The 23,690-nt window shown below is 40.4% G+C and overlaps 1 protein-coding gene across 1 annotated transcript in view; it reads right to left on the reverse strand.

Annotated features, from left to right (window-relative positions):
* The window catches only part of CACUL1 (CDK2 associated cullin domain 1), a 77,170-nt gene extending 64,229 nt beyond the window's left edge, over positions 1-12,941 (reverse strand). Inside the window, exon 1 of the mRNA XM_045439104.1 lies at positions 12,146-12,941. Coding sequence (XP_045295060.1) covers positions 12,146-12,512 — 367 coding nt within the window. The 5' untranslated portion in view covers positions 12,513-12,941. The remainder of the gene's footprint in view (positions 1-12,145) is intronic.
* Positions 12,942-23,690: the final 10,749 nt, after the last annotated feature.

The raw sequence follows: 23,690 nt of genomic DNA on the forward strand, positions 1-23,690 counted from the left end.
ACAAGGATGACAGTGCCAACATCAGATAACATAATACAACAGGACCTGTCAGGCAGCAGTAAAGAGTTAAATTATCACCTATGGATACCCAGAATAAAGTTCTTGAGGAAACGACATGGCAGACTGTTCTGGCAGTTATGATGGAAATGAGAAACACAGACTGTGGAGTAAACTGATTCTGGTAACAGGTGAAAACTTTAAGAAAATTATTAGCTCAATGAACAAAGACCAAAGAGCATCCGTGACTGTCATAAAGGAATCTCTTAATTCTTACAGGCACAGGGTTGACATAGCTAAAAAATCAGAAATAGAATGATCCTGCAAGTTACACACAATAACCATACAAAAATAATTTAAAGCTTAGATAAATCTCTTAAGTGAAAGGGTACGACCTTGAGACTTGAAATGGAACCAGTCTGGTGGACTCTGATCAATCTGGGAACTCTCACCTCACAAAAGTCATTGAGCCTTCCCTGCCTAAGAAGTACCCGTCCTCCACAATATGAGGCTAGTCTTTACCTAACTAAAGACTCTGTCATGACATTACCTGAAACCTACAAGGGAATGCAGATCTCCACATGCCTTACCTACAAGCTGTCCCTAAACCTCCAACTAAATCAGATTCTCCAGGGGAACAAGTACTAAATATAAACCAACGGGAGTCAGCTTACATTCCAAAAAACACTACAGACTCTTGGAAGACTCTAAGATGTCCAAAGACATTAATATCTTATGTTGGAGGGGTGCCTGGGTGGCTCAGTCAGTTAAGCATCCAACTTCAGCTCAGGTCATGATCTCGTGGTTCGTAAGTTCGAGCCCTACGTTGGGCTCTGTGCTGACACCTCGAAGTCTGGAGCCTGCTTCAGATTCTGTGTCTCCCTCTCTCTGTACCCCTTGCCCGCTCACACTCTGTCTCTCTCTCAAAAACAAACACTGGGGCACTTGGGTGGCTCAGTCGGTTAAGTCTCCAACTTCAGCTCAGGTCATGACCTCACGGTTTGTGGGTTCAAGCCACAAGTCGGGCTCTGTGTTGACAGCTCAGAGCCTGGAACCTACTTCAGATTCTGTTTCCCTTTCTCTCTTCTCCTTCCCCACTCATGCTCTCTCTCAAAAATAAAATAAACATTAAAAATTTTTTTAAATAAATATTTAAAAATTAAAAAAAAAGAAAATACTTTATGTTAACAAAAACCTAGAGAATACACATGGGATCAGATTCTACGGGTACTGAGTAGAAGGAAACATAACTTTAGATAACACTTAAGTTATCAAAAGGAATATACTCACTAAAGATTATTTATTGCACTACCTCAAGCAACTAGATATGGTTATTACAGTTTGCTCCGTTAACTGGCTCAAACCTGGACTCAATGATGGCCTACATTATAAACAGCTCGATCTCCTGCTGAATAAAAGCAGGATTAACAGCAGATCAGATACCAAGGAAGACGTAGCAATGAAAACTATCTGAACTGAGGCACAGGGAGGGGAAAAAAAAAAACGAAAAAAGATAATGATCAGAATCTCGGTGATTCAGGGCACAATAACAAGTGGTCTAACAATATGTGTAACTGACGGGGAATGGTAAATCTAAATATGTATATATATTCACATATACATATAAAATGAACGATAATGTTCCAAATTTGACAAATTCTTTCTTTTTTTTTAATGTTTATTTACTTTTGAGAGACAGAGAAAGAGCATGAGCAGATGAGGGGCAGAGAGAGAGGGAGACACAGAATCCGATGCAGGCTCCAGGCTCTGAGCTGTCAGCACAGAGCCCAAAGCAGGGTGTGGGGCTCAAATCCACGAACTATAAGATCATGACCTGAGCCAAAGTCGAACACTTAACTAACTGAGCCATCCAGGCACCCCAAATTTGACAAATTCTAAAGCCCTACAAATCCAAGAATCTCAATGAATAAAAAGAATAAACATAAAGAAAACCCTACCCCAAGGAATGTAACAACTAAACTGCTGAAAACTTAAGGCATAAATGAAAATCCTAAGAGCAACCAGAAAAAAAAAGACACGTTAGAGAGAGTAACAAAGATAAGACTATACAGACATTTATTAAATAAGAAACAAGGCAGGCCAGAAGACAAGGAAAAACATCTTTAAAGTGTTGACAAAGAAAAACACAACAAAACACAAACTGCCCATCTAGAATTCTATATCCAACAAAAATATCCTTAGAAAATAAAGGTAAAGTTGGCACAAAAACAGACACTCAAATCAAAGGAACAGAATAGAGAATGCAGAAGTGGACCCCCACAAACATATGGCCAACTAATCTTTGACAAAGCAGGAAAGAATATCCAATGGAATAAAGACAGTTTCTTCAGCAAGCGGTGCTGGGAAAACTGGACAGCAACATGCAGAAGAATGAACCTGGACCTACTTTCTTACACCATACACAAAAATAAACTCAAAATGAATGAAAGACCTAAATGTAAGACAGGAAGCCATCAAAATCCTCGAGGAGAAAGCAGGCAAAAACCTTTTTGATCTTGGCCGCAGCAACTTCTTACTTAACACACCTCTGGAGCCAAGGGAAACAAAAGCAAAAATGAACTATTGGGAACTCATCAAAATAAAAAGCTTCTGCACAGTGAAGGAAACAATCAGCAAAGCTAAAAGGACACCGACAGAATGGGAGAAGATATTTGCAAACAACATATCAGATAAAGGGTTAGTATCTAAAATCTATAAAGAACTTATCAACTCAACACCCAAAAAACAAATAATCCAGTGAAGAAATGGGCAAAAGACATGAATAGACACTTCTCCAAAGAAGACATCCAGATGGCCAACTGACACATGAAAAAATGCTCAACATCACTCATCATCAGGAAAATACAAATCAAAACCACAATGAGATACCACCTTACACCTGTCAGAATGGCTAACATTAACAACTCAGGCAACAACAGACATTGGCAAGGATGTGGAGAAAGAGGATCTCTTCTGCACTGCTGGTGGGAACGCAAGCTGGTGCAGCCACTCTGGAAAACAGTATGGAGGTTCCTCAAAAAATTAAAAACAGAACTATCCTACAACCCAGCAATTGCACTACTAGGTATTTATCCAAGGGATACAGGTATGCTGTTTCGAAGGGACATGTGTACCCCCATGTTTATAGCAGCACTATCAACAATAGCCAAAGTATGGAAAGGGCCCAAATGTCCATCGATGGATGAATGGATAAAGAAGATGTGGTATGTATATACAATGGAGTATTACCCGGCAATCAAAAAGAATGAAACCCTGCCATTTGCAACTACATGGATGGAACTAGAGGGTATTATGCTAAGCGAAATTAGTCAGAGAAAGACAAACCTATGACTTCACTCATATGAGGTCTTTTTTAAGACAGAACAGATGAACATAAGAGAAGGGAAGCAAAAATAACATAAAAACAGGGAGGGGGACAAAACATGAGGGACTCTTAAATATGGAGAACAAACAGAGGCTTACTGCAGGGGTGGTGGGAGGGGGGATGGGCTAAATGGGTAAGGGGCATTAAGGAATCTACTCCTGAAATCACTGTGGTACTATACGCTAATTTGGATGTAAATTAAAAAAATAAAATTAAAAAAGAAAAAAGAAAATTTTAAAAAGAAAATAAAGGTAAACTACTTGTGCAGACAAACGAAAGCTGAATAAATTCAAGGCCAAAAGGACTGCATGATAAGAAATGTTAATGGAAATTCTCAAGGCAGAAGAAAAGTGGTGAAAACTTGGGTCCAAGCAAAGGAATAGAGTAATAGAAACAATAACTAAGTAAATATAAAATACTTTCCAATTTTTGATTATTTAAGACAAGTTTCATATATTATGATTCCATTCATATGAAATATCCAGAATAGGTGTACCCATAGAGACAGAAAGCAGGTTGATGGATGCCAGAGGCTGATGGGAGGGAGGAATGGGGAGTAACTGCTTAACAGGTAAGACACGTTATTTTAGGGTGATGAAAATGTTCTGGAACCAGATAAAGAGATAGTTGCACTACACTGTGAATGCACTAGATGCCACTGAATGGTTCACTTTAAAATGGTGAGTATTATGTTACACAAATTTCACCTCAATTTTTTTTCAAGATAAATGTTTGTTTTAAGCTGAGTTAGCAACTCTATATTTGACACGTTATATGTAGAAGATTATAGCAGTGGTAACACAGTGTAAAGGGCAGGAAGAAGAAACGAAGTATACTGATATGATTATTATACTATATGTGAAGTGGTCTAATACTTGAAGGTACACTGTGATAAGTTTAGTTTTCATACCATAAATACTAAATTTACTAAAATATAAAAAAAAAAAAAAAAAAAGGCATGCTAATAAGCCAAACTGGAGACAAACAATGAATCATAAAAAATAATTAATGAAAAGACAGGTAAAGAAGAAATTTAAGAAAAACAAAAGAACAGAGGAGACAAAGAGAAAATAAATTGGAAGATGGTAGATTTAAACCCTACCATGTCGTTAATTACATTAAGTGTAAATGGTCTAAATGTTCCAATTAAAAGGCAGAGGTTGTTAGACTAGATTTTAAAAAGCAAAACAAAACCACATGCTGTATACAAGAAATGCACTTTAAATACATACAGATTACAATAAAATAATAGGAAAAGATACATCGTGTTAACAGTAATTCTGAAGAAAAAAAAAAAAAACTGAACAGCTAACAAGAAAAGCATCCTTCAGAGTAAGATAAAGACAGAGTTCCATAAGGATCAACCAACCAATTCAACAAGAAGATTTAACAATCCTAGATATGATACACCCAACAACAGATTAATGGAATTTAGACCCACAAATACATGGTCAGCTATTTTTCAACAAGTTGCCAAAGTAAGTCGGTAAAAACAGGATAATCTTTTAAATAAATGGTGTTGTGGGGCGCCTGGGTGGCACAGTCGGTTAAGCGACCAACTTCAGCCAGGTCACGATCTCGCGGTCCGTGAGTTCCAGCCCCGCGTCAGGCTATGGGCTGATGGCTCAGAGCCTGGAGCCTGTTTCCGATTCTGTGTCTCCCTCTCTCTCTGCCCCTCCCCCGTTCATGCTTTGTCTCTCTCTGTCCCAAAAATAAATAAACGTTGAAAAAAAAAAAATTTAAAAAAAAAAATAAAAAATAAATAAATAAATGGTGTTGAAACAACTGGATATCCATTCAAAAAAAAAAAAAAAAAGAACTTCAATCCTTATCTCTTACTACACACCAGTATCAACTCAGAACTTAGATCACAGATCTAAACATAAAAGCTAAAACTATAAAATTTCTAAAATAAAATATAGGAAAAAAAATCTCCCTGATTATGAGATAAGCAAATGTTTCTTAAGATTAAAAAAAAAACAGTACCAGCTGTAGGAAAAAAACCGATGTTAGACTTCATCAAAACTTAATACATCTATTCTTTGCAGGACATGGTCAAGAATAAAAAGACAAACCAGAGAGACAGCACTCATAATACATATTATCTCATAAAATATGTATCTAAAATTAATGCTGAATTCTTAAGACAACCCAAGAAACACAAAGATTCTCACAAACAAAATTACATTAAAGGGCAATAAGCACATGAAAAGCCAATGGCATGTGTAAAAGAGAAATGCCAAACAAAACCACAATGAGATATTACTACTCTCCCTCTAAAAAGGCTAAAATTAAAACAAAATACAAAACCAAAAAAAAACCTTACAATTCCAAGAATACGAAGCATACTTAGTGTAAATAAGTATGTGCAGCAAATGGAACTTTTACACATTCCTAATGGGAATGTACAATGATACAGCCATTCTGAAAAAACAGGTTGGCAGTTTCTCATAAAGTTAAATATATAACTAATGTATGACCAAGCAATTCCATTTACAGATATATTTATGAAAACCGATGTCTAGGGGCTCCTGGGTGGCTCAGTCAGTTGGGTGTCCAACTCTTAATTTCGGCTCAGGTCATGATCTCACAGTTTGTGGGTTCAAGCTCCATATTGGGCTCTGCACTGGTGTGTGGAGCCTGCTTGGGATTCTCTCTCTCCCTTTCTCTCTGCTGCTGCCCCACCTGTGCACATGCACACTCTCTCAAAATAAACAAATTAGCATTAAAAAAAAAAAAAAGGAAGAAAGGAAACCTATATTTACACAAAATCCACATGATGGTTCATAACAGCTTTATTCATAATAACCCAAATTGGAGACAACCCAAATGATTACCAACAGATGAACAGATACACAATTTGTAGTATCCCAGCCAAAATAGAACTCAGCGCTAAACTCAGTAACATGCAAGAATATGAATGAATCTCAAATACAGGGTGAAGGAAAGAAACCAAGCATGAAATAATACAGATTATATGATACCATTTATATGAAAACCTAGTAACAGAAAGCAGTGGGGCTAGGGGGTGGGGAACTGAAAGCAAAGAGGCACAAAAAGTATTTAAATGATGAAAATGTTCTCAAATGCAGTCATGGTTACCTTTGGAGAGGTAGTCTTCCTTGGGCTTCTTGCACTCCTACATGTCTTGCTGAGTGTGCTAAGACTGCAAGACCCAGACCAACTGCTCTTGAACCTGAGCCCCTCTACAGCTGGTAACCTTGAAAGGTGAGGTATTATCTTCCCCTGAACAAAGAAGAAGCTTGCTTACTGCTTTCTATAAAAGCAGTAGATTCCCCAAGTTCAATATTCTTCAGCTGCAACACAAGCCCAATGAGGGAGCATCCATCTTGGCCGTACTGTGCTTGTCTCTGGAGACTTGGGGGGTAAGGGGAACCTATGCAAATATGCTCATTCTCACCCTATTTGTGGTGCCATGAATAACATTTCTTTCTCTGATCCAGGAGTTTCCTGACTTCTGCCAGCATTCGTAGCAATAGGCTAGCTTCTAGCTGGCTCAAATCCTAGACAAAACTTTATGCCTCAACTGGGTACAATTTACTGAATATAAATGGAGAAGGAAGGAGAAAAGGTGTATGAGAAAGAAGGAAATAGACAAAGAGGAGAAAGAGGAAGAATAGGAGAATGAAGAGGACGAGGGAGGGAAGGTGAGTTTGGAACACCAGAAAGTCCTTAGTATGCAAAAGAATGAATCTAGACTTATGAAGACAAGACTGTTTGAGTGTTTTTATCATATTCAACTCTACCTCTCTCTCTCTTAAATGTCCTCCAAGACCCTTCATCAAGGAATTAAGAAATACACGGGTGAAGGATACACGGATTTCCTCGAAAACTGCTGTGGTGGCTGTCCTTTCTAGTCCTGGGCTAAAGATGGGTAATACTGCCACTAAAAGGAGCTCCCTGATTTCAATGGGATAGTGGGATTTCCAAGGTGATAAAGGACAAGTAGAAGCACTTAACCGTCAGATATAAAGTAGGCCTGGTTATTATAACAGGCAGGAGGACCAGACCCGTTATCAGAATGGCTTGGATCTCTGGTGGTGGCTAACCATAGTGTCCATAAGAAAAACAGATGTGGAGTATACTAATGTATTACTTGACGAGAAGAAAAAAAGAAAATGAAAACAAAAAAACTCTAGATATATCAAACTGAGGCTTGACTTAAGTGGCCACAATGGAAGAGTTACGGCATATCACCTAATACGCAGGCTGAACTTGTTCAAAGACACGGAGCGCCTGGAAAAAAGGAGATAATGGGTTCCATTGAGGAAGGACCCTACAAAATTCCATCAAGCGCATAAAGTCATTCTCCTAACCTTTTCCAAATAGAACATGCAGTTTTTCATCAAGGACACAGTGCGTGTGGGAAACAGAATCACTCAGGCTTCTGGGGGGGTTACTTAACGTCGGCTCTAAGTCCATATTAACCCTAAGGGACCAGAACGTCACTATGGTAAACCAGTCAGATCAGGAGCTGTGATGTCACATTGAGAAAGAGTGTTCTGGCTTCCATCCATCTCAGTGGGCCCAGTGAATCCACAGACCCACCCTGTAATTTCCCCAGTTCTTGAACACACAGTTAAAGGCTCCCTACACTATGTAGTAAGGGTTATGAGCATAAGAAGGGCCAAATAAAATCCCCTAGATGTACCCCTTTCTAACAAAATAAACCCAAACCAAGAGCACACCTCTGTGGAAACGAGAGGACAGAACCAACTTCAAAGACGTAAAAGACACAGGGATGGTAACTGTTACGACATTCTGTTTCACTAACCTATTGGGTCAGTGCAGAGAACCTGAATCCTGGAGAATGACTGTGGATTATAGTAAATCATCAAGTGGTGACTCCAGTTGTAGTTGTTGTTCCAGATATGGTCTCTACTGGGACAGATCAACACAATCCCTGGCGCCTAGTATGCATCTTTCAAGCTAACAAATGCTTTCTTTTTATCTATTCCAAATACAGACCGCCAGAAGCTGTTTTCATCTTACAGTCCAGAAACACACCTTCACTGTCACAGCTCAGGGCTTCATCAACACTCCAGCTATCTTCCATTATTTGGTCCACAGAGACTCTGGGCATCTCAACACCTCACTGGTCCACTACACTGTTAGTGCAACCAGCAAATCCTGTATCCATACCCACACTTGGTGCCATCTCACTTTCTACTTTTTGCCAACTTAAGAGGTGGGAAAAGATACTATTACTCTTTCAATTTGAATGTCTCTTGATTACTTAATTCCAAACATCTCTTTCTATGCATGTTAAGATTTGCTATTCCATAAGCTATTTATTAATATCCTTTGCCTATTTTTCTACAAAGGTTGCTGCCCTCTTCTTAGGGATGTGTAGTTCCTTGTCTAGTCTATATATCAATCCCTTATCAATACTGGGCACTACAAATACCTTCTCTCATGCTTTCATCTTTCACTGAATGAAAACCTTTAATTTTTATATAATCAAAATCACTCCTTTTTCACCTTCATATTTTTGAAGCATTAGGAGTCCCTGGTCCCTAAGAAAAGAACTTCAACAATGTCTTCCATTAATTTTATAATTTCTCCTCTCACATCTAGGTCTTTTTAATTTATCCATAACCCATTCTGCCTGTGCTATAGGGTTTGTTTTTTCTCCATATACTGAGCCACTCTCCCTAATAGGACTCCTTTCTCCAGTGATTTCTCTTAAGCTCCTGAACACATATGGGTAAGTCTCCACTATCTAATTTGTTCCCAAGTCTACTTTTCCGTTTGTGCACTTACACTACAGTTTTTATTACTACAGCCTTGAAATAGTATCTTAATTTCCAATAAGGCAAACCCCACCAAAAACAAATCTTTAAGACTGCTTTAGCTGTTCGTAAACTTTATTCTATCTGCCATATGAGTTTTAGATCTAGGTTACTGAGTTTGTTAGACAAACCAACTGGAATTCTGATGGCAGTTTAATCGAATTTATAGATTAAAATGGAGAAAACTGACCCTCATAATAATAAACAAACATGTCTCAAGAGCATGGAAAGATTTATTTAGATTCTCTTCTGGTTCCTTATTCAAGTTTTAAAGTTTTCTACAGACTTTACAGTTTTGTTGCTTTTACTGTATATGATATTTACTTCTGATTCCCTATACTAGCTGTTTATTGCTAGTGAGTAAATGTTATTAATTTTTATGGTTTGATCCTATTTTTTGTAATGTTCGTTTATTTTTGAGACAGAAGCAGAGTGTGAGCGGGGGAGGGGTAGAGAGAGAGGGGAAGACACAGAATCTGAAGCAGGCACCAGGCTCTGAGCTGTCAGCACAGAGCCTGATGCAGGGCTTGAACTCACGAACTGTGAGATCATGACCTGAGTTGAAGTTGGACACTGAACTACTGAGCTACTCAGGTGCCCTATGGTTCGAATCCAGGAACCTTGCTAAACTCTTACGAGTTCTAATAGTTTCTCTTAATTCTAATGGTTCTTCTAGGTAAGTGATGTTATCTGCAAATAATGGGTTTTATTGCTTCCCTTCCTATCCTTACACTTATTTTTTCCCTTTGTAGTGTTAGCCAGGACTTTTCTTAGAATGTTAAACATTAATAGTGATAAAGGGCATCCTTAACTTGTTACTTATCTTAAAGTGAATGAATCTAAAATTTCTCTACTAAGTATTATTATTTGCTGTAGGTTTTTGGTAATGACCTCGATCTAGTTATCTCATATCCCAATCGTGGGAAAAGAGTTTTTTATCACATAGCTATTGGATCTTATCAAATGCTTTTATGTATCAAGATAATCATGATTTTCCTCCTTTAGTCTATTAATGAGATAAATTATATTAACAGTAAATAGATGTTAGGTCATATTTACATTCTTAAACTCCATAGATCAGGATTCTTTTAACACATTGTTAGATTTGATGTGTAGGATTTTCATATCTATGCTAATAACTGAAACAGGTCTATAATTTTCTCATATTGTCCTTATCTAGTTTTAAAATCAAGATTTCACTAACCTTATAAAACAAACTAGGCATCTTTTTATTTCCGTTTCCTAGAACTTGTAAAAAGGAATTGTTATTTAAGAGTCCAATGCAACGTATTTATCTCAGTCCAGTTTTTGAAAGGGGAGGTCTTTACCCTTCCACTTTGTTAAATATTTATTAGTTCAAGCTATCCATTTCTTCTGATACCAACTTTCAATATGTGTTTTTCTAATAATTGATACTTTTCATCTTATTAACCTACAGGAATTCATAAAATTCTTTTCTGAAATCTCATGCTTGTAGTTACTTCCCATTTTTTTCACTTAATTATATTTTCATGTATTTTACTTGATCAGTCTTACCAGAGGTCTATCTAGCTTATCGATCTTCAAAGAACGATCTTTTGGTTTAGCAAGTCTTTCTTTTGTTCCTAATTTCATTGGTTTCTGCTCTTGACTGGATGTTTTCTGAACTCTCAAATGAACTGTTTAAGCACTAAAACAAGATCTTGCAGCATTTAGATAAGTCACTAGGCCACACTGTCCAAAGCCTGGTTTCAATACTAGACTTCAATACACAAACTATATATTATTCTCACATACACATGATACAAAAACAAAAAACAAAAAACAAATACCCAAATCTTACCAACCATACCTACATATGAATGTCTTTGACCAAAGCTGTATCTTGAGGGCAAATAAATTAGATTATGTGCTGTTCCCACCAAAAAAAATAAGGCTGTTAAATATATACTTGAATCAAGGCAGATATTTTCTCTACACAGCTAATTGGACAATTACTGGTACTGCTTGATAAAATTAGTAACTAGAAATGAAATCTCCAGTTGCTTTACCAGATGTCATTTAAAACTTGCAGTTATTAATAGGAGAGAAAAATCTGGCTGCCATGGTCACTTTTCACCACTACCACCACCTCCAAAAAAAAAAAAAACAAACAAAAACACCCCACTCAAAGCAAAAGCACTCTTTTTTCCTAGCTATAGAAATTACGTTTAGGGTCGGTTTCGGGTCAGTTTCAGATTACAAAACAGATTTTGGTCTTAAATCTTTCCGCCTGCAATTGAGCATTAACGCAGACCACTAACATAAAGTTCAACGTTATCTTGTACACATGCTAAATGGCTTATTCTTATGAGTGTACGCTTTGACAAGTAATTTCATACGTTATTAGCTTCAAAACGGATGTCGCTCCCACCGCATTGGTGTCACTCTAAAAACAACTACAGTTCTCTATCAGGACGTAGAAAGTGCACGCTAGTGAAGGGAAAGAACGAGGTGTAAATATTGGTCAGCTTTCTAATTCCTGACTTGTCGAACGCAGACTAGCTAAAAGCACAAGAACACAACTTGCCAGATTTCTCTCTGACTACAAAAAAGAAAAAAAAAGAAGAATCCTTTAACGAAACTCAGACGGCCTAATTTTCCCCTCACGTTTGAGGGCGAAACTTTTCAGGGGCAACGGAGAAGAAAAGGGCTTCTTAATGTTGAGAGATAGCCAGCCCTGATAAGGATCGCATTTGCAGGAGAACTTGGGGCTGTGGCCGCACCAGGCTGCTTCTCCAGGCCAGGTAACACAAGAAGCCAGGGCCGCTAAGGCGCTGGCCGCAGACACCGAACGAGGGGGGAGGGAGGAGGGGAGGGGAGGAGAGACCCAGGCCTGAAACAAAGGAAGCGGGGCTGGCCGAGAAGGGTGGATTCGGTGTCCGGGTGGGGAGGAGAAAAGCCAAGGCTGCAGGGAAGAGGCTGGACTCACAGAACTTGGAGGTGGAGGTGTTGATGTTGATGGTGGAGCTGGGAGTGGGGGCGGGGGCCGCCTTGGCCACGGCGGCGGCCGTGTCGCAGCTCTTCAACATCATGATCACCCCATTGGCCTCCGGCGGTGGCGGTGGCCCCATCGAGAGCCCCTCCTTGGGGCCTTTCCTGTCCACCGAGGCCGCGGGCACCGCCAGCAGCTGCCCCCCTGGCGGCTCTCGCGCAGGGGCTGGGATCGACGAGGGGGGTGGCGGCGGTGGCGGGGGCTGCCGGAAGCCGTCCACCGCGGCCTCCCAGTTGTTGTGGTTCTGGTCGTCCATCATCGCCACGTAGCTGCCCCACTCCTCCTCTTCCATGCTTTCCTCCATCCTGCAGGCCCCCAGCACCCTCCCGCCTCACAGGCACCTGCCGCCCGTCTCAACCCCGGGCCAGGGGGCACCGTAGCCACCTCGAGCTCACATCGCCGGCGGCCGGCACGGGCGCGGCGGGGAGGGGAGCGGCGCGCCGGGTCTCTCCGTCTCAGCCGAGCAGACTCTTCGAGACAGGGCTGACGGCGGTGGGCGCTCCCGGGCTCTAGCCTGGGAGAGGCAGCCGTAAAGCGGCAGCGCCCCTCACGACATTTTACAGCAACTTCCAACAGGCAGTTGGAAAGGGCAGCTGGGGGCGCGGCCAGGAGGGCACGTGGTGCGAGGAACGAGCCAAGAGAGACCAAAGTGAAAAGGGGCAGGAGCTGTGAGTCACCCCCACGCAAAAGGGCAGAGGTTTGCCCCGCCTCGGCTGGCCTCGGCGCTGAGAGGGGAGGGGCCGCGGGTCCGAAGGAGCAGCCGTCGGTCCCGCCCCCGACCCAGCCCCACGTGACAAGGAGTTTGCGCAAGCGCGTTCTTTGTCTGGTTACCCGGACGACCGGAATCTGGCTGGCCCTTGAAGATGCGCCCAAAACCGTTCGGCGTTCGCTATGGTCCGGGCCCCCGCTTCAGTGGTGTTTTTCGTACGCCCCCCGGATTAAATGGGCCTCCGCACCGCGCAGAGCTTCGTAGCCCCGGCCTTTGGTTGACGACAGAGCTAGGGAGCCACGAGAGGCCCCGGTTCGCACGTTACAAATGGGTGGGACTATCCTGGGTGGCCCTTGATGAGTCTGCTCGTGGGCCTCAGCCCACACTGCGGAAACCTTCAAAACCAAGAATAAAAACCGAAACGTAGCAAGGTGGCTTAAAAAAGAATGCGAGTGAGCTCTTCATGGATTCTTTTTAAGTGTCTTAACTTCTCCATACACTGAGGCCAGGAATTTTAAATTTTTATTTTTTTTAATGTTTATTTAATTTTGAGAGAGAGCGAGCAGGAGTGGGGAGGGGCAGAGAGAGCAGAAGACACAGAATGTGAGGCAGGATCCTGGCTCTGAGCTGTCAGCACAGAGCCGGTCGCAGGGCTCGAACTCCCGAGCCGTGAGATCATGACCTGAGTCAATGTCCCACGTTTAACCGACTGAGCCACCCAGGCACCCCAGGAATTTTAAATTATTAAATGCAAAGCTTTTTATAGTGTTTAACAAATCTGTCTACAAATTTGAGATTATATGGGAGAGTTCAGAGGGGCAAGGGGGAGAGGTTATGTAGCTCTATTATAATTTCTTTAATTCCTCTGCGTTCTCCAATTATAGCAATAGTATATATATTTTTTAAAATTTTTTTTTCAACGTTTTATTTATTTTTGGGACAGAGAGAGACAGAGCATGAACGGGGGAGGGGCAGAGAGAGAGGGAGACACAGAATCGGAAACAGGCTCCAGGCTCTGAGCCATCAGCCCAGAGCCCGACGCGGGGCTCGAACTCACGGACCGCGAGATCGTGACCTGGCTGAAGTCGGACGCTTAACCGATTGCGCCACCCAGGCGCCCCAGCAATAGTATATTATATGAGAATATATGTTATAATTGTTTATTGTGGAGCACATTCTAGCTACTTGTGATAAAGTCGAGAAAACACCGTTACTACACTAAACTAGCAGATAATCTTTATTCCACAGATACGAAGTTAGTGTAAAGAATCCCTTCAGCCAGTGAGAAATCATTGTCTCGGATGTTCTTCAATGTCCACATTTATTTCGGCTCCTCTACCTATGTTTTCCCATATAGTCTGTACTATACTTAATGGAACTGTTTACCAGTCACTTAACAATGATTTAATCAGACAGTGTTCTCACATATGAATTAATGGCATATAGTTTTTGAAGCAGTGCATGTTTTTAATTGCCTGGGCCTAGAACTATGCTAATTATCTGGCCCTGGGAAGTTTGGGGAATACTTGTTTTTTAGTTTATTTATTTTGAGAGAGAGGACACATGTACGGGCAAGGGGCAGAGAGAGAATCCCAAGCAGGCTCCATACTGTCAAAGCAGAACCAGAGATGGGTGGTGGAGGGTGGAGTTTGGGGGAAGCTTGATCTAACTGTTAGATCATGACCTGAGCCAAAATCAAGAGTCAGAGGCTTAACCAACTGAGCCACCGAAGCACCCTGGAAATATTTTTTTAAGTAAAAGATAATTGAGTGAAACCCTAAGGGTGGGGAAAAAAATGTAACCTTAGAATTCTATGCCTAGCAAAAAAGACGATGGAAAAGGGAAAACAAATCATCTTTTTCAGACAAATAGCAACTGGTAGTTTTTCATCAATAGACTTTCTAGGTGGGTGGGTATGTGTGACTGGAGATAAAGAGAGGTCTCCACATAATAAAATATTCAATATATAAGGAAGATACAAATCATAAATATATCTCTAATATGTATATCTCATAAATATATCTCCAATATACAAAATATGTGAAGCTAAAGTTGACAAAAGTACAAGAAGAAAGAGAACTCTATCATCATAGTAGCTGATTTTTCCAACTCTAATAGATTTTAGTGGGTTGAATAGTAGCCCCCAAAAAGATACATCCATGTCCTAATCCCTGAAACCTTACTTTATTTGGAAACAGGGTCTTTACAGATGTAATTAAAGTTCTTGAGATGAGATCTTTCTGGATTGGTCAGGTAGGCCATGACACCAATGACTAGTGTCCTCCTAAGAGAAAGACAGAGGGAGATGTGAGAAGAGAAAACAGGAGGTAATGTGACCACACAAGCAGAGACTGGAGTGATGGAGCCACATTCCCACTTACATGTCAACAGCCACCCAAATCTGGAGGAGGCAAAGAATGGATTCTCTAAAGCTTCCAGAGAATTCTGCCCTGCCAGTGCCTTGATTTTAGACTTCTAGCTTCCAGAACTGTAAGAGCATACATTTCTGTTGTTTACCAGACTATTTGTGATAATTTGTTAACTGCACCACTGGAAACTAATGTATAGATCAAGGGGACAAAAAAAAATCTTTTAAGGAACCAGAAGATCTGAATAACACAATTAGCAAGCTTGATTTAATGAATACATGTAGAACAATGCACTCAACAACTACAGAATATAAACAAGAATATGTAGAAAGTTGACAAAAATTGAACGTACCAGGTCATAAAGCAAGTCTCTCTACAATGTCTAAGGATCGGTATCACAGCAACAACTTCTCAACCAGTATGTAGTTAAATTAGAAATCAATAATAACCAACAGACAGCTGGTAAACCCTCAGGCTTCTACTGTTCCAATCAACTCACAGGTGAGAAAACCATAATGGAAATTGGAAAACATTTAGAACTTAAGGTATTGGTGCTCTCTTAGCAATGTAACTTCCATTCTATCAAGGCCCTACCAGCATACTGGTGGCCACTGAACTCTTCATGTGCGTACTGCCAAAATGGCCGATATAAGACATTCATTTTAGCTGCAATTAAATACACCATTATGGAAAACTATAATGATGATTGGGCCAAAGCAATCACTGACAGGGTGCAACTTGCCATATAAATAAGAAGAAACGGGCTGGGTGGTTCAGTTGGTTAAGTGTCTGACTCTAGATTTTGGCTTAGGGTTCTCTCTCTCCCTCTCTGCTCCTCCCTGACTCGTTCTCTCTCTCCTTCTCTCTCTCTCTCTCTCTCAATCTTCCTCTCAAAATAATCATTAAAATTTTTTTTTAATTAAAAAGAAGAAGAAACACCACCTGGGGCTCCTGGCTGACTCAGTCGGTTAAGCATCCAACTCTTGGTTTCAGCTCCAGTCATGATCTCACAAGTTCGTGAGATTGAGCCATACATCAGGCTCTGCACTGACAGCACAGAGCCTGCTTGGGATTCTCTCTCTGCCCCCCCCCCATTCCCGTGTTAGCTCCTATACGCTCTCTTTTTCTCTCTTGAAAAATAAGTGAACGTTAAAAAAGAAAAAGAAAAAGAAACACCATCTACCAAAGAGAAACCAAATGGACATGTTGACAACTGGGTTTTTTTTATGGATATTCTGAGACATCATTATATTACACTTAAAAGCATATATTTTAATAGTTATTAACTTAAAATCTTAGATGATTTGTTCTAGGATATGGAGATAGGGAATAGCATTACTAGCAACCACTGACCTGACACTGGAGTGTTATAACCCAGGTTAATAATTACTACAACCTTCCATAGTTCCAGGTATCAATCTATTTGTTTGATGTTTAGGTTGGCTTGTTTGTTTCTATTTCCCACTATGCTATGAGTTTCATTAAATCAGGATAAACGTATATATATATATATATTTTTTTTTTCCTTTGCTCCTTTTCCTGTTTCTATTCTTGCTAGAACCTGCACCCCTGCCTTACACATGCCTTAATGTATGTTCTCCATGTGAAGGTCAAGGAGTTGATGATTTCTTTGGATTCTTCCAACACAATAGATAATATCTGAAGAGTGATTGAGCGGGGCCATCATGAACATTCTCCAAGACCACTGACTCCAAACACCTTGACCCGAAGCCCCTGGCTCCAGGGCGTAAGTCACGACAGAGGACACCTGAGCACTCGTCCTTGTTCAAACAGGTTCTTGGATGCCTGATGGGACATGTACACCAGACCACCACCCTCAGTAAAAACTCCAGACCCCTGAGCAAAGACGAGGTTCATGTTCCTTTTCCTTTCTGGGTCTCCTAGATGCCGTGTCTGTATCTGCTGTCTCTCTATGTCCTCAACAAACTCTGCTCTTACTTCCACTCAGCTTGCATCTGATTCCATCCAGTGCAAAGCCAGGGGCACTCTTGGCTGGTCTTGTGGGACCTGCTCTGGGTCCTTGGACCCGCCAGCCTGCATCATAAGTTTGTACACATAAAGAGAAGACTAATTCAAAATACTAATAGCAGTTATCTAGGGACAACAGGCTTATGGATGGATTTAATCTACTTTTAACCTTCAATGTTTTCTATTGTCTACAATGAGTGTGTATTATTTTTATAATCAGAAAAAAAATTCCGAACCTGCAAGTTTAAAAAAAAAAAAACCAACATCTTCAAGTATAAATTGGAATTCTATACACTAAATGTTCATTTTGGCTCCCAGAAACACAAATCTCGAGTAAAAATTGCATAAAAACGAAGGCTATTCATTGGCTAACAAACTGACAAAGTCTAAGCAGGGCAAAGTGAGGTGTGGTTCAGCACCGGCTCCAGCTCTGTTCTCTGTCGTGCTCCTTGTCCTGATCTCCTCTTTCACAAACTTCATCCTCAGGCTGCTGGCATAATGGCTGCCACAGCCCCAGGCCTCGTATACATGGACACCAATGGCAAGAAGAAGGCGGCCGTAACTTCTGATAGCTGTCTATTATAAGCAAGCAGGTCCTTCCCCAGAAGCCCTTGGCAAACATCCTCTCAGTGCCTCATTGGCTCGTTCCTGAACTGATTCACATGACATTTACACATATTCCAGAGCCATTTACTGGAAAGGGTATGGATTTATTCCTGGCAAATAAGGCCCACCCCTGGAGCCCAGAGTGGTATCAGCTTCTCCTTCAGTACATCGGCTGAAAGTACATCGGCTGAAAAGTGAGGAATAGATACAAGAACAAAACCTGGGATCAAGTTGGAGGTTTAAATAAGTGCTGGCTATGCAACAGTGCCCCTTAAAGGCACAAGTACCTAATCTCCTCAAGCCTATCTGTTACATAACTTCATCACAAACTCTCCACTCCCTCCCCTTCATTAGCACCTACCTAATCAATATATTTATGCAAAATTGCGTATATACGGATTAGATAAATATATGGCTAATTGTCTAAAATAGTTAAAACAGGGCACCTGGGTGGCTCAGTCGGTTAAGCATCTGACTGCAGCTCAGGTCATGATCTTGTAGTCCATGAGTTCGAGCCCTGCATCAGGCTCTGTGCTGACAGCTCAGAGCCTGGAGCCTCCTTCGGATTCTGTGTCTCCCTCTCTCTCTCTGCCCCTCCCCTGCTCTCTCTCTCTCTCTCTCTCTCTCTCTCTTTCTCCCTTTCTCTTTCGACTAAATAAACCTTTAAATTTTTTTAAAAAGAACTAAAAAATACATAGTTAAAACTTGGAGGGGGGTGGGCGGAGTCTTTAAGTACTTCATGTCACCTTTCCTATGGAATAGTTCATTGTGATTGTTCAATATTTTTGAATGCATAAATACATGACTAGCTGAAGTCTACCTGAAAGCTTATTCATATCACCTGTTCTTTTCCCTTTCATCAGCTCTTAAAACATGATCTGTACGGTGAGATACATTCTTCCCTAAGAGAAAGCAAAGTTTATTATTGCCATTTTTACATCTTTTTATCTTAGTTCTTGCATTGTTAGTAAAGGATGACATTGCTCAGAGGTGAACAAGAAAAGGAAAGAAGACAAGAAAAGTTATGTGAAAAAATCCACAGACTGTACGTGCATCTTCTAACAGTCAAGTAAGAACTAATTGAATCAGAGAAGATGTTGTAGACAACATACAACATATAAATGATTTAATTCCTGTTTTATTTGAAACTTACTATTAATTTCATGAAGGCATTAGCATGGAAACCTTAAAAACATTACTTTGATAGAGATAAACTATATTAGGATAAAGAAGAATGAATACTTTGTTTTTTGTGTCTTGTTTTAATTTTTTTTAATGTTTATTCTTGACAGTGAGAGACAGAGCATGAGTGGGGGAAGGGCAGAGCGAGAGAGGAACACAGAATCTGAAACAGGTTCCAGGCTCTGAGCTGTCAGCACAGAGCCCAACACTGGGCTCGAACTCCCGAGCCTTGAGATCATGACCTGACACTTAACTGACTGAGCCACCCAGTCACTCTGAATGAATACTTTTTTTTATCCTAGGAGATTATAATGGACCAATACAGCATTTGACAGAGAAGTGACTTGTAAACGCATAATGCAATTGGAAGTCTAAATGCAAAGCTACTGGAATGATCTTGATTAGAAGGCAAGAGGATTAGAGACATATAAATAACTCAAGCCTTATTCGTTGCACAGAGATTGCTGCTGACGTGAAGATGTGTAGCCACTCGGGGGAGTATTCTTTATTCGAAATTTCTTTCCATGTTGGATTTTGTTCCTTCCTTTTACATCTTAACATCTGAATGCTAAATTCCATCCTAGCAGGGAAGCAGATAATGATGCAGATTCTCCCTGTGGTGAATTTAGAAGCTGAAGGAAATGACTTTAGGCTGAAGGAGACTGTAGAAAAAAAGTTCTTCCTATCAGCACCTTATTGCAGGCCGATCCCTTTCACTCAGTCACTCACAAGTGTATCTGTATCCAGGCACATGCTGGGGCTCAGAGAGTAAACAGGCAAAAAGAGTTTCTGCCTCTCGTATTTCCACTCCACTGCACTGTCAAGTATTAAACAATTAACCACATAAGCCAAAGCATGACAAGGCATCATGAAGGAAAATACTAGATGCCGTGAGAGGGCACAACAGAAAAGTATTTTACTTTGGGTGACCAAGGAGGATTTTTCTGAAAAAGCATATTTCTGCTAAGTTGAGAGAAAGGTAGAAGTTCATCCATCAGCAATTTAGGGAGAGAACACTCTGGGCAGAAGATTCAGCAGGGGAAAAGGTGTTTGACATAATCTAGGAACCCAAAGAAAGTAATGAGACTTGTGTAGAGTGAAGGAGAGGAAAAGGGATATGGAATATCCCTGGAGGAAAGGTAGGAAATAGCCCGGTTATACAAGTCCTTATAAGTCCTGTTGAGGATTGTGTATCTGCTTGAATAGAAAAGGAGTGAGGAAGTGCTGTGGTATGCTTTACGTTTTTATAAGGATGTCTAACTGCCCTGAGGTGAGTGGCCTTTAGGAAAGGAAAGAGTAAAAAAAAAAAAAAAAAGAGACCAATTAGAGAATATGGCAATACTTAGGGCAAGAGATGATGATGGCTTGGACTAGGGGGATGGCAGTGGGCGTAGAAACAGGTGGTGGACTGCAGATTGATTTTGGAGTTAGGCTGGACAGGACTCGATGCATTAAATCAGGAAAGTGAGAGAAGGAAAGGTTTTAAGGATAACTCAGCCACTCTGACACAGACCTAGATAGACGATCATGGTCATCCATAGCTGGGGTTTTATCAGATGCATGCAATGGAAGGAGAGTTGGGTGAGCAATGGAAATGATGAATCAGCTACGGACTCCAAGCTGGGTAAGAAAATAAAGACAGATGGGGCAGATGGCTAGAGAGAAGGTAAAGTTGTTTATGAATGAGAAGTCTCCATGAAGTCGAAGAGCTATTACAAGGATGTCTGTCTTTAATTAAGAAACCAGCAGGATAGGTCATAACCCAAAGGTAGAATGTTTGAGTTGGCAAACATTCTCTGTACCCCCTGTCCTCAAAACAAGTGACCTCTCCTGGATGCCATGAAGGCTTTTGGGTGGTGTCCACCACCTACACATGAGACAGAGATATATCAAAATGCAGAGACCATTTGAATGACAGAAACACTTAACTGAAAGGGAAGACAAATTAATTAACTTCTGAAATCCTTTCCACTAGCAATAGATTCTTGCATAACAAAGTAACATTTCCCACTTGTGCGAGCTGTCCATTTTCATGTTCTAATTCACGGTCTTGGAGTTACTTGCTGTGTTAAAGCAATTTGATATAACTTAGACAAGATAGATGAGATGCACTTGAAGAGTTAAGTGAGACAATAGAAGATTCTCAGATCTGAGTGTAGTCTTTAGAAGAAAGGGTACTTGCACTATCCCACAGCTATTTGGTATGAACTGTGGCTGACAAAAGAAAACCAGAGTTAAGTTTGTCTACTTCATTTTTTAAAACACTTTTTTTTTATTTTTAAAGGAAACAAAAACTTTGCATGACTATGAAGGAAATTCATACAACATTTCCCCAAACTAATTTCTATAGAGACTATTTTGGGCCATTATATCTCAAAATGTAATCTGGAGAAAAATTTTAACAAATTAATAACATGTTGTTGTTGTCAACATTGAAGAATTTGGAAGGAAAACACTTTAAAATACTGTATCGATCTTGATATTTCTTTCGAGAGACAATAAAAATTTGTGATATTGATGATTAGCAATTTATGTAATTAAATTAATATATTTTATACCATTTTCTGTGATAATGTGATATATAATTGATAATATACAATTATATTGTATATATAATATATATATAACCCCATCAAAATGTTGTATGTTAAACTCATGATCTATCATGATATGAATGTGATATATGAAACTCATGGTTCCCTTCCAATCCAAGTATTACTTTAAGAATTTAATTGACAAGTCCCAGCTGCTTCAACCTCAGCCAAACATAGTTTCTCCACTTTGAAATCGATGAAAAACACCTTAACAACCACAATGTCCCCAGAAGGTTGTCTAATTAGTCGTTACTCTCAATAGAACACAAATTATGTGAAAGTCTTGATTATAACAACATAATTAGTAATTTACTTAAATGAAGGCAAGAAAATTAACTTTTAGGGAATAAATATAATTTATGAATTATGTATGACTTTATTTCATTACTTACCCAAATAATAGGCTCGTGGAAAGAGTGCGCAGACATATACAAAAGTAGTTCAATTAAATCATCCTTGATATTTTACCATAACTTTACATGTACCTTTTTTTGTATCAAGGAAAGGAAATAGGATATGTGTTATTTAACAGTTGGTTAGCTGGATGTGTAACATTTAAATATTGGGACATACAGATGAGCCTCCATTTGTGCTCCTGCTGCAAATATTAGAATTGGGCCTGGTGGGAGAGCCAGGGATGGAAGAGTTCAGAGGACTGGAAGGACCACCCACATGCATGTTGAAGTTTCCCTCAAGGGAATGATGGCAGGAATTGATGTAGAGATAAAGGTCATCCAGAAACAAAAGTGAGGGGTGCTAATAACCAGGAGATGGTTGCTCTGTGAGGATGGGGTGGGAAACTCCAATGGTGTATGCCTCATTGGAGCTTGCAAGGGGGAGGGAAGGAACAAGGAGGATGCCAACACCACCTCCCCATCAGAGAAATACCTCAGGGTATGAGAAACATGTGTCTCCTAGACAGGCCACAAAGATGCTGTGCTCAGACAACAGCTAAGTTTGGGTTAAAGCAAAGACTTGGAGGGAAAATTTGAAGGAAAAATACGTGAAAGAATGTGCTGATCATGCAGCAGTGAAAGGGTTGTGTAAGAGGAGTGGGGTGAAGGACTGTGTCAAGGGAGAAAGTTACAGAGAACTCTGGAGATGAGAATTCAGAAGTTTATTAAAAGTCATTGTTTGCATGTTGAGTGATGACACAGCTTTGAAAGATCCAGTGCGTCCAATCCCAATGGAGTCTTAGGGGAAGGCAACACCTGGGCCCAACACAGTTCAGCTGTGGCCTGCAAGTGAGGCCCCTCCTGTGGTTGAAATTGAGGACTGGCCCTTTGCCATCAGCCAGCACCGGCAGGTGCCATGGGCATGTCTGTGGTTGGCAGCAGTGAGCACGAAACACCTGGTTCTTCATGGCCAGTCAATCTGGGCAATGCTCACTGGCATTCCAGGTGGTTGGACCAAGATGCTTCATGATCATAAGGCCAGCATTCTCAGTGGCTTAGCCATGGGCAGAGGCCAGGACCTTTCAGAGGCCACATTGGTCATCTGGTAGGAGTTAGTATCTATCTTGTCATATTTAAGAAGGGGCAGATATAAATGGGTCTCAACGCCATTTTTTTTCACACGTTAATCAGCACTTTCATACTTCACACCCCAAATTGCCTTTCATCCTCTAAACCCAAACATTTCCAGCTTTGAAACAGTGATGCATCCTGCCAGCCAACAGGTCAGTTTTGGAGGCTCCCTTTTATTATGTGGTCAACAGTATATGTTTTTGAAAATTGCATGTTTTTGCCTTATTGTTTCATAAAAATGGGAGAATGGAAAACTGGATGAACTGATACCAGTGATTTTTAAAAAGCTGTAAAGTTAATCCTGTTTGGACACAGATGGAAACCATTACAAGTGCTGCAGAGACTCTAATCTCTTTCGGCCATTCACTGGACTTCAGCCAGTTACTCATGCGTTTAATTGCAAAATAAAAGAACAAAATTCATTTCAAAAGGTAACAAAACACTGTTAAGGACTGTCAAAAAGGACAATTATGATCAAGGACTTTATAATATATTTAGCTTTCTGAG

Source organism: Leopardus geoffroyi, chromosome D2 (genome assembly GCF_018350155.1).
Source record: "Leopardus geoffroyi isolate Oge1 chromosome D2, O.geoffroyi_Oge1_pat1.0, whole genome shotgun sequence".
In the NCBI taxonomy this organism is placed as follows: Eukaryota; Metazoa; Chordata; class Mammalia; order Carnivora; family Felidae; genus Leopardus; species Leopardus geoffroyi.